A 12,249-nucleotide genomic window follows, 5' to 3' on the forward strand; every position below is an offset into this window, starting at 1 on the left:
TTCAGCTCCCACACTATTTGCCTTGAAAAACAGTAGGCTGTCACCAGCGAATAAGAGATTGTTAACCCCAGGTGCCGACGGTGCCACATGTAACCCCTCCAAGTTGGATGACTGTCTTCTAGATTTTAGCAGGCACGACAGGCCCTCTGCTGCTAGCAAGAACAAGTATGATGAAATCGGATCCCCTTGTCTTATACCACGTGAGGGCTTAACACCCTCTAGCCTCTTTCCATTGAACATAACAGAGAAATTCACTGTGGATACTAAATTCATGACAATACTTACCCACCTCTCAGCGAACCCCAGCTTGAGCATAATAGCCTTGAGATACGGCCATTCTACCCTGTCATATGCCTTCATCATATCCAACTTCAAAGCACATGACTGGTGTTTCTTTGCTTTGTTTCTCTTCATAAAATGCAAACACTCATATGCAATGACAATATTGTCAGTTATCATTCTTCCAGGCACAAAAGCAGACTGCTCCTCAGATATAATGTCAGGTAAGACTAGCTTTAGGCCATTGGATATTACTTTTGAGGCAATCTTATAAAAGACGTTGCATAAGCTAATTGGGCGGAATTGGGACAGAAGGGTGGGGTTCTTTACCTTCGGTATTAGGACCAAAATGGTCTCATTTATACATTCAGCTGACTCCGTTCCATCGATTATAAGTAGAACCATCCGGGTGATCTCTTCTCCACACGTCTCCCAATGACGTTGGAAAAACTGTGCAGGAAAACCATCCGGCCCGGGAGCCTTGGTGGGAAACATCTAGAAGAGAGCGGGTTTTAACTTCCTTACCATCATAGGGAGCGTTTAAAGTGGCATTCATCTCATCGGTTACCTTCCTTGGCACTGTTTCTAGTACTTGCTCCATATCTTGAACCCCTTCTGACATGTAAATATGTTTATAAAAATCAGTTGTCATGGACTCCATCTCCTCACTATTTTCTGTTATTTGGCCATCGTCCCGTTGGAGAGCCTTAATTTGATTTTTCCGACGACGGCGACTTGCCCGAAGATGAAAGAAATAAGTATTTTTGTCACCGTGTTTAAGCCACTCTATTCTTGCCCTTTGTCTCCACAAAATTTCTTCTCGATGATAAAGTTCTACCAATTGGTCAGTTACCTTGATTTATTTCTGCTGCTGTCAGACCCGATCTACCTTGGGATCCTCGCAACTCCTGTAGCATATTCTGCAGCTGCCTTATTTGGATACGTTGCCAAAGTGGTGGCGATCCCAATGAGACAGATCACTTGCCAACGATTGTAGCTTGTCGCGCATGCCAGCGACAGAATCTATCGGGCCCCGTGCCCATGCATCCTGCACCACGTCCGGCAAAGCGGGATCCCTCTCCCAACAAAGCTCATATTTAAAGCCGCGTCGGCCCCGCCTGCATGCATGCATCTTTTCCACGTCGAGAAAGATGGGTATATGATCAGAAGATGCCGCTTCCTTATGCTCTGTGATCGAGTCAGGGAATGCCATGCACCCCGCTGTATTAGCAACACATCTGTCTAGCCGTACCCTTGTGTACGTTCCACCTGCCACTTTTTTCTCGAAAGTCCATTCCCTTCCCTTATAACCGATATCAGTTAAACCACAAGTGTCAAGTGCATCATGGAAAGAATCCATCTGAGCTTGGCTTCTATTCCCAACTCCATCATGCTCACTTGGCAATAGTACTTCATTAAAGTCGCCCATAACAACCCATGGCTGATTGTTGGACCCTGCTATTCCACGAAGCAAGTCCCACGTTTTATAGCGCTCACTAACCTGCGCTTCCCCATATACAAAAGTGATCCTTGTCTGCATATTCACTAACTCATCAACTACTACATCAATGTGATACTCAGAATAACCAACAACTTGAAGCTTTATTTCCTCGTTCCAAAATATTCCTAGGCCCCCACTTCTACCAGAGCTGCTCCCTGAAAAACTTTTTTCATAGCCTAAAGAGCCTACCATATTTTCTACTCGAGAGCCCTCTATTTGAGTCTCAACAATAAAAACCATAGAGGAGCCAAGTTGCCTCGTGAGATCACGAAGCTCGTGAACTGTCGCGGGTTTGCCAGCCCCACTATAGTTCCAGCATAGTAGACTCATTGCGCCTGGCGTGGCCCCCCATGGGGGCCCGCCAAACGCGCATCAATGGGTTTGCTTGGAGCTAAATTCTTCACTGGACCTTTATCTTGAGCTGTAGCTGTTGCCTTGTTCCTCTTCGGCTCCTGCTTCGACGAGGGGCTCGGCGGTATTTCTGGAGCCGGCAGTAGCAGCGGCATGTCTCCTTTTCCATTGTGAATGGCAGGATTTGGGGGGTTCTTGGGATCAGCAACAGGAGAAGCACCCCTCTTGCGATTCCTCTCTACCTCTGTCATTTCAATATCCACCGCATTCTTCTCAGTTTCACCCTCTTTCTTGGGCGTGTTGGAATTCTGCTGCATGCCACCTCTGCCTCTTCCACGGCCAGCACGGCCCCTGCCTCGGCCACCTTTATTTCCAGAGCTTTCTCCAGGGCCTCTCCCTGGGCCTCTAAACCACGTTGCTCTCAGATCCTTGAACACTAGTGCCTTTGGGAGGTGAATTCCGTCCCCGCATTCTTTGAAAGTGTGACCAAGATATCCACAGACCGCACACCAGTCAGGCAACCTTTCATACTTACCCTGCAGAGCACCCTCTGAACCTCTCCCTTCTTCTTTACCACTAGGGAAACGACGTTCTTCAGAGGTTTTGTGACATCAATGTTAACACGCACTCGCGCAAAATTCCCTTCAAAGTCCTGCGCCATTGGTTCGGCATAGATGAACTCGCCGACCGTCGGTGATAATGCTCTGATCTTGGAGAAGTATCCTTGAGGTAAGTCATGTATTTGCACCCACATCTCAACTTTATTGAGCTCTATGGAAGAGGGCTTTGTAAATCCATCATAGTGTGCCATCACGACTGCCTTCCCTTTGAAGCTCCACGGTCCGTCCTCCATAACTCTTTCCCAGTCACCGAGACACGAAAACTGCATCGTATAGAGGTTTTCCTCAAGTGGTTTGATCTTCACCTCCTGGGCTAGATCCCAGGCCACCCCTCATGTTCCGAAAGAACCAATACTGGTTGTAGGGTTTATCGGTGTGAACCCTAGCTATCGCCATCCAGCGGGTCGCCTCCTCCGGGAGTTCATCCTCTTCCACGATCACATCCTGCAGATCATCCTCCTCGAGTCCCAATTCTTCCATCATCGCCTCGAGTTCGGAGGAGCCCGAACTTTCCGCTGCTTCAGCCATCGATCTGATCTCTTGCTCGTGGTTTCTTTTCTTTCCGTGGACGGTAGGAACCCTAGCTATCCTGATCTCGTCCCGTTACCTTGACCCAGAGGCCCTGGCAGACCGGCGATGGAGGAGGACAGCAGGGGAGAAAAGATCTCTACGGGGGACCGTCGTCGCCGCCGAGAGGAACAAGAACCCTAATGAGAGGGGACGTGCATCAATGTCTGAATAGGAGCGCTCGTTATGCGTCCATTATAGGTCATTTTACAAAATGGAGCACACCCTCCTGCGAGCTGGGCCGGACTATCTAATCATTTTCTTCTGATTTTTTAAAACGCAAAAAACAGTGAGCCCAATACGATTCAAACCAGTGACTTCATGGTTCAAAGTAAGCCGTGATAACCACCCAGCCACCCTCTTTTGATGTGATTGCTTACCTATTTTTCATTCTTTTCTTCGTTCTTATTTGCTTTTTCTTTTTTATGTGTCCTCGTTTTTTGGAATGGTTTTGTTTTGTTTTTATTTTTATTTTGCCTTTTTATTTTTCTTATTATTATTTTTGTTTTCTTTTACCTTTGCTAAATGCATAAACTTTTTAAAAATATCAATGAACTTTTTTCGAAATGGATGAACTCTTCTTCAAAATCAATGAACTTTTTTTTCAAAAGATATTGTTTTTAGAATTGACGAACTTTTTCAAATCCTTGAACTATTTTTACAAAATCCGTGAATGTTTTCAAAGAAAATAGACGACTTTTGGAGATTAATACGCTAACCAGAACCGTCTTTATATTTCATCAGAATCTCCTTTAAGAGCCACCATGTTAACACTAGTCCCTCCAAGAAAACTATACTATCATCAGTAAAGAGGAGGTGTGTAACACGTGGGCTAGTGCTCCCAAAAGACACCCTCTTAATATGTTGTGCCTCTTGTGCTCTTCTAAGCAAAGCAGAGAACCTCTTCACACATAATAAAAATAAGTACCCGCCGGAGACCTCCAGATGGTGTAAACCATCTTGACAAGCCTCCATCATACACAACGTTAATGCAAGGATGGCATTTTTGAGCAGTCAAAATTTTTAATAGCAAATCTGAGTAGTGCGATACAACTAGTATGAACAAACAAAAAAATAAATCAAAATGCACTCTGCTCAAATGGAGCCTCCAAACCACAATGTGCTTTCACTGTTGTCTTTGTTTTGATGAGATCTTGAGGATTAGATACAAGTTGGATATGTTTAGGTAACTTTTTTTCTACCACATTTTACACTAGTGTGTATGTAACCTCATTTCTACAATATTATGTATTGCACGTTTTGGTCAAAGTGAAATAAATTTTTTGAGGATTAAGTGAAATAATAAGTTTTAAAGTTTTAAAAATCCAAGGCAAGGCGAAATGATAAGTGACTGTCAATAAAAAGTGACAGTCTACGTCGTAAAATAAGTGTAATTCACTCGAAAAAAGAATATTCATCCCAACCGCCGCGGGCGGAAGAGACGGCCGCGGAGTTCGCGCCGCCGGGGAAGGGCGGCGGAGGTCAGCCGGCGTGTATCCATCCTCCTACCCCTTTCTTGTTCAACTTCGCCGCTCCGGTCCGGCCGGTGAAGTAACTAAACGCGGGCGGTTCGTTCCCGTTCGCTTCGTTGGTACAGGATCAGGATGAAGGAGGAGGAGAAGGAGAAGGCGCCGCCGCACCCGCATGCCCATGGCGCCGCCGACGCCGCCCCTCCCCCTAGGTACTCGCGCCGCCGTCGCGCTAGGTGCTGTGTGCTGTTCAGTTTTCTTCTGGGTGTGTCTCCGTCGAGGGGCCCGGGGGTTAGCTGGATCTGGATGATTGCGATCCAATTCCATGGAACAGGGCTTGCGGATTAACTAATCGTGAATTAATAATAATCGCTGGATGTAGGACTCCTTGATTAGTTAATCCACAAGGATTTGGGGGTTAGGGTTTTAGGTTATTAGGAGTAGTTTGCTGCTTGTGATGTGCGCCCAAACAAATTCAGTCAGGCTCTCTACTTGCCTGTTCCAAGTTTGTGGTAAATCATTATGAACAGTTGTGTTTACTGCGGTAACTAAATGCATCGATCGATCTGCACAGGTGCTACAATCCCAATCCAGAGCATGTACTCAGTACTCTCTACTTTTGTTCATTGATATTCACAGCCCAATTGTAGATATATTCGATTTGTTTCTTCATGTGCCGGCTGGTGCAAATTAAGAACCCAAACTGTAGGATTGTTGAACTGGAAGTACATATCTCAGTTTTGTCGTTTACACTCATTTGATGTCTCCCACTTTGTGAACCTTCTATGTTTAGATAGGCAAAAACATTTAGAGCCTGGTTATTTTGCTAATAGTACAGTTCTGCATTTGCTAGTTGCAGTCTGAGATTATTGTATTCAGATACGAGAAACACATGGATGCTTCAATACTTTTTGAATGTTATATTCAGACAATGTTCTGTTGTTTGTCGGCTGGTGCAAATTAAGGAAACTTTACTCTCATTCAGCAACTTACCACCAATCTCTGTGTATGCAACTAGTTGCTGATAACAAATTATGTAGGGCGCGACTCGGAGATGAACATGGATCTGCTTCTGTGTATCGTGTTGGTGCCCTGGAAAAGGCGATCGCAGGGTTTGCGCAGAGGGAAACTGAGGCCGTGGTCAATCCTACTGTCGGGAGTTTCTTTGTTTCTCTTGACGAGGCTTATGAATTCTACAACATCTATTCTTGGGAATCTGGTTTCGGAGTTAGGTATGGAGCGAGTAGTATGGATTCTCATGGAACTAAATGCGTACAGCAATTTGTTTGCGTGTGTGAGGTATGACATTCATCCTCCCCTTGTAGTTAAGGTAGTATTTCTGATTTTTGTGTTGTTGGTCTCAACCCAGTACCAATGCTCAGAAAATGTTATGTTCTACAGGGTAAACCGTCCAAGGACAGCGATTCTTTTTGTCGGTGTGAATGCAAAGCGTCAATTCTTTTGCTGAGATCCAGAGACGGCGGATGGCGTGTGTGTGAGCATCAAGTTGGGCATAACCATCCACTTTCTAAGATGTGTGCGCAGAGGTCATCTTGGCGGTCTCATAGTAGTATTGACAAGAACACAAGGGGCTTGATTCGTCAACTAAGGGAAAACAATGTGCCACACATTGATGATAATGATGCAAAGAATCCGCTGTCTGATGATATCCAGAAGACAGAGGAAACCTTTGCTAGGATCAAAGCAAAGGATCCAACATTTGGTTATACTGGTTTGCAGCTTGATAGTAACTGGAGAGTAAGGCCACTACTCTGGACCAGTGGCCAGAGCCTTCAGTACCAATACTTTGGGGATGTGATTATGTTCGACACCACCTACAGATCGGACAAGTATGGGACGCCGTTCGGCCTTTTTGTTGGAGTCAACAACAACTTTGAGACCATATTGCTTGGTGGGGTGCTGATGATAAACGAGAAAACGGAGAGCTACAAATGGGTGCTCAGTCAGTTCTTCCAATTAATGGGTAGGGAACACCCCAAAACTATACTGACCGGTAAGATTGCTTCCGTACACACTTTTCCCTACCAATAGTATTTTTCTGCAGCACTGCCAGCCTAAGTTGTTTTGTGTAAAATCCTGTAGATCGCTGCGAGGCAATTGCGGAAGCCGTTTTGGAGGTACTGCCATCCACCACACACAGATGGTTCAAGTGGAATGTGCTTCGCAGGGCAAAGGACTACCTTGGTTTCCATTACACCAAAACAAGTAGCTTCCGAGTGGGGCTCCACAAAATTCTGAACGACATGCTGACGGCTGATGAGTTTGAGAGAGCATGGGCGATGCTGCTGGAGAAGCATGGATTGGAGAATCATCCATTTCTGAAGGAGATCTATGAGGTGCGGCACAAGTGGGTTAAGGCATACTTCAGCGACACATTCTGTGCTACACTGACCAGCACACAAAAGAGCGAGAGCGCGAAACACTTTCTGAAACAACATGGCGTTCCACGGGATTGCTCAATGGAGCTTTTCGCCGAACAGTACGAGAAACTGCGGTCTGATCAGCAACCGGACTATGGGTTTCCGGAGCAGAGTACTACTATGGTAAGCTTAACTTCATGAAATTAATATATCTTTCCTTTGGGCATTCAAGATAGATAAGCTGAGACTATGGATGAATTATTGCTTTTTTTCGTGCAGGATGAGATTGCTCTGAGAACAAATCTACCGATCGAGAAGCACGCCAGCGAGGTGTACACAAGACCGGTGTACGAACAGTTTGTGCAAGCCATACGCGAATCCGAGCCTTACGTGGTGGAGGCAGTCATCCCCAACCTGAGGTACACAGCACGGTGTCCCAGCAGTGAATCTAGGGAGAAATGGTCTAGGGTGCAATATGAGGTGAATGTTAGAGAAGACGGCGAAGCGTTCATGTGCGTGTGCAAGCAATTCGAGCACACGGGGATGCTCTGCTGCCATGCTGTCAAGGTACAACAGTTCTCTGTCAGTACTACTATCTTCCATCCATTGCTACCGCAGTATTCTCTTGCTCCTACTAGCTTTATCTGCATGTTTACTATTAGCTCCATATGTACACACATTTCAACATCTTCAGGCTTCGAATCTTTTTTCAGGTGATGATCCACCTGGGCGTGCGTGAAATACCAAGGTTACACGTCATGCCACGCTGGACAGCCAAGCCGCTCCAGTGCCAGATGCACTGCCGCGGTGAACCTCGGACGGACACGTGCCAGCAATGCAGGCACTCCGCGATGCATGACCAGTTCATAGACCTAGCGCGCCTAGCCTGTGAGGATGATCGGTGCTACGAGATCGTCATGAGGGGCATCGGCAAACTGAACAGAGAATTGGCCGCAGCAGAGGCCGTGCCCTGCCGCCGCAGGAACAAGCCGGCGTCACGGAAGCCGAGGAGGAAGCGTTGATTACTTGCCCCCGGATGTCTGAAAGCCTGTCCGAGGCCTCTGCAATGCTTGGCAAGGCACGGTCTTTTTGGTTTCTTATTTTTGCTAGTGTGGGTAAACTTCTGAACCTGACCACGTATGAACTAGGCTAGACCAGTAGTATATTTACATGTTCGGCAACGGCCTGGCACCATGTTTTTCAAACTTATTTGTGTTTTGGAAAACTCGGCATTTCAAAATTGTTCGCAATTTTTTAAGAAATGTTTTGAGTTCCTTTTAGGAGGTTTAAAAAGGTTACCGTGTTTTTTAGGGAATTTTTTTGGAAGATGTTTTTTAGGGAAGTTTAAAAAATGTTACCGTATATTAAAAAATATGTTTTTAGGGAAGTTCAAAAATATGTTCTATTGTCCTTAAGAGAATGTACAACGTCTATTAAAAAAATGTTACCGTGTATTCAAAAAAGTGCTAAAAACATGTATCTTTTGAAAATGTACATAATATATTTGAAAAATATCCAAAGTGTATTAAAAAAATGTTTATAGGGAAGATTTTTTGAGGAAGTATTTTAAGAAAGTTAAAAATATGTTTATTGTCATTAAGAAATGTGCAATGTGTATTTCAAAAAATGTTATTATGTATTCAAAAAAGTGCTGAAAACACGGATTTAAAAATATATATACATAGTGTATTTGAAAAATATCTAAAGTTATTAAAAAGTATTACATGTGTGGGCTAAAAATGTACATTGTATACTGAGAAAAAGTGGACATGTGTCAAAAAACAAAACCAATAAACCGGCAAAGAAAAAATACAAAGAAAATCAAGAAAGAAACAAAAGAAAACCAAAAATATAACGAAGAAAGGAAAAATTTTAAAAACCCAATGACAACATAAAATATAACCAAGGAAAGAAGAAAGCAAAGGAAACTGATGAAAAATCAAAGAAAAGCTAAAGAAAAAAGAGGAAAAATGAAAAAAAATCAGACTAGAGCGAGCGAACCTACAGCTATGCATGAGTGGCGCGAGCGATTGCACTAATGGGCCGGTCCAACTCAGCGAATACAAGTTAAACACTCTCGGAGTTCAAAATAGATCGTGATTGATAAGTTCTGGGTTTGATTTAGCTTTGCCTACAAGTTCAAGGTTTTGACTCGTGCCAATGTCCGGACGTTTCATTCTTTCCTCCTTGTAGCATTATCTGTCTAGCGGCAGGCAGGCAGGCCGATCGCGGCTCGATCTGGGCAGAGAAGTAAACCTTAACGATCGAAACTAGTAGATGAGATGGAACTAAGGTCGAGGAGGAGGACCAGAGCCCCAGCAACTGATCCGCCGTCCCGCCGGCGGCGGCGGCTTGGCAGCGGCCCTACGGCCGCATCAAGGACGTGCATGGCCTTCCCTCGCCGGCTGAGTGGAGGGACTGGGCGGCGCTGCACAATGGTTTTTTGATGGTTGTGTATCATTTCATTGATAGGGAAAGAGAGTACAACGGTGTAGCCCTAGGCCATGTACTCAGGGAAAGGCATGGTGGAGAGTTGCGATGAGCAGAAAAAGAAGGGTTGCTCAGCCCTATTTACAACGTGTCAAGTCGTAGGCAAGATCATATCTAGTCCCTTGGCACCTACATTGGCCCAAACATGCGCATCCTCCTTGATCTTCTCCGTGATTACGACATGGGAAGGCCGCACATTGTCAAAGATACGGGCGTTGCGGTGTTTCCAAATTGTTGTTAGCCATTCATCCACCTAATCCTGATAAAGATCACCCAGCAAGTGTACGTGTTAATGTGTACGGTTCAGTGTCGGATTTCGGGTTCGGCAAAACCCTTAAGGTTCGAACACTGGGTGCGCACGAAGATTTCCCCCTACCAAATCACGCCCTCAGCCTCGCCACAATCTCAAAGCCTAGCTCGACGAACTCGCAACACAAGAAACACGAGATTTATACTGGTTCGGGCCACCGTTGTGGTGTAATACCCTACTCTAGTGTGGTGTGGTGGATTGCCTCTTGGGCTGAGGATGAACAGTACAAGGGGAAGAACGGCCTCCTGAGGCGAGGTGTTCTTGTGCTTGGTGAGTGTGAGGATCATCTGAATCCCCCTACTACTGTGGTGGCTAGTCCTATTTATAGAGGTCTGATTCTCTTCCCAAATATTGAGCGGGAAGGGATGCCACAACGGCGAATTTGAAGGGGGACAGCTAGTACGAGCTATCCTGACTAAAGGTGGTCTTCGCCTGCCAAAGGCTCTAGTGGTGACGCCGTCTTGGGCTCCACGGTGACCTCCGTCCTACCGTCCTGCTGGTCTTGGTCTCGTTGCATCGATATGCAAACCTTTGCCTGATGCCTCGGTACTCCTCGCTTGCGCTTGCCTCCTTAGCACCAAAGAGGAAACGAGGACACTGTGCGCGCTGGCGCCCGCCTGGCCTTGGTCGTCATGGCTTACATCATTGGAACCTCGCGAGGTTCGCCTTGCCTTGATCTCTCCGCCCCTCGCGAGCCAGCCTGGTGAGGCCGCTCCCGAGGAGGTCTTGTGTCATCCGCCTCGCGAGGGTCTTGAGTGTTTGCTGGTGAAGATGGGCCGTACTGGGCCGCGAGTGGAGCCACGCCGTGGGCCGCAGGCAGGCAAGTCTGGGGACCCCGTTCCCAGAACGCCAACAGTAGCCCCCGGGCCCAAGGCGCGCTCGGACTTGGCTTCGAGGCGAAGCCAAAGGGCAAGTGCGGAGCGGCGCGGGCCCCAACATCCTGCGGCATTGGTGGACGTGTGGCGATTGATTGGACGTGGGCGGCTGATAGAGGCGAGGGTGTCCCGATCTTTCGATGAGATGATAACTATCGATTTGGTGGAGACGACTTTGAAGATCCGACTACAAACGTGCATGACGTTGCACCTTAGCAATCGCTAAACTAATCTCCTGAGGTTACTGACGATGCCGGAAGCACGGCCAGCCTGATCACGAAGGTCTATTCCTGCAAGCAATCGAAGAACAAGCAAGAATATGATTAAGCAATCTGAATATTGCGAATATGGATGAAGTATTGATAAAAGTGGGGTTTCATAAGCGGTCTTGGTCTGGTCGTTGGACACAAACGAAGTACACGAAGTTGCAGCGATGGCTAACTTTTAACTAAATAAAACCCAAGAAAAAAGCTACTAGATGGATCTACTTATATAGGAGCAAGGGGTGGCGGCCAAGGAGGTGGGAGGATGTCCCAAGTCAGCCTAAAATCAACCCTAGGTCGTGCAAGGCTCATGGGCCCAAATGGAGGTGATTCAACACCTTTGGACTTGTTGTTTGACTCGGATTCTGCTGCAGCGCCAGATTGTTGCGTCCATATCTTAACGCTCCGGACGAATTTAAAGGTGAATCCAATTGGGTTGGAAAGAGGACGGAATCTACTTTCTAAAAAAAAGAATCACCCAATTTGGAGTCCGTATGAAAAAGTTGTTGGCGTTTTGATTGCACAAATGTCCCATACACCTGCAATTAGACAAAACACAAGTGTGTGAAGTATTTTTGTTCTAGATAACATAAATAGATTATTGAATAGTTTGCATAAGAAATCACCTGACAAATATGCATGTATGCAATATTTTTGGTCGTATCCAAGGTAGTCATGTCCTCATCAGCGGCCCCGCTTCCCCACGCAGCCTTGAAATCCTCCTGGCTAGGCGGCCACAACATCCTACACAGTTATTTTCCCTTTGCTGGCAACGCACTCCCCAATTTCTTCGCTTCCTCGTACCTCTGCTTCCTCTTCCAATCTGACTCGAGCTTAGTCCTCTCTATTGCCATGGCGCCGAACCGGACGGAGAAAGGGAAGAAGCCCCTGTCCTCAGCCAGTCCACCTCCGGCCGTCGGCCGATCGCGGGTGCTCAACCAGGAGGCCATGGATAAGGACCGCCCTGCGCTCGCTACCAGCTTCAACGAATGGGGAGGGACGGTGGCCTGGCCTGCGTCCTGAGCCACCGTCGATAGGACGGCCACCGAGGTCCAGTTCTTCATCGACGCCCTGTGGGCTGGCCTGGTTCATCCCTTCTCTGCCTTCTTCAACGTCGTGCTTTCCCATTACCAGATCCATATG

General features: G+C 46.5%; 1 protein-coding gene across 1 annotated transcript; it reads left to right on the forward strand.

The window, feature by feature from the left end:
• The first annotated feature begins 4,702 nt into the window (after positions 1–4,702).
• Positions 4,703–8,478, forward strand: LOC123180179 (protein FAR1-RELATED SEQUENCE 7). Its single transcript, XM_044592148.1, has 7 exons — positions 4,703–4,799; positions 4,916–4,999; positions 5,828–6,086; positions 6,189–6,801; positions 6,891–7,351; positions 7,448–7,735; positions 7,882–8,478. The coding sequence occupies exons 2-7, from the start codon at positions 4,923–4,925 to the stop codon at positions 8,188–8,190; spliced, it is 2,007 nt and encodes a 668-aa protein (XP_044448083.1). The 5' UTR covers positions 4,703–4,799; positions 4,916–4,922; the 3' UTR covers positions 8,191–8,478.
• Positions 8,479–12,249: the final 3,771 nt, after the last annotated feature.

The sequence above is a fragment of the Triticum aestivum genome, chromosome 1D (genome assembly GCF_018294505.1).
Source record: "Triticum aestivum cultivar Chinese Spring chromosome 1D, IWGSC CS RefSeq v2.1, whole genome shotgun sequence".
Classification (NCBI taxonomy): Eukaryota; Viridiplantae; Streptophyta; class Magnoliopsida; order Poales; family Poaceae; genus Triticum; species Triticum aestivum.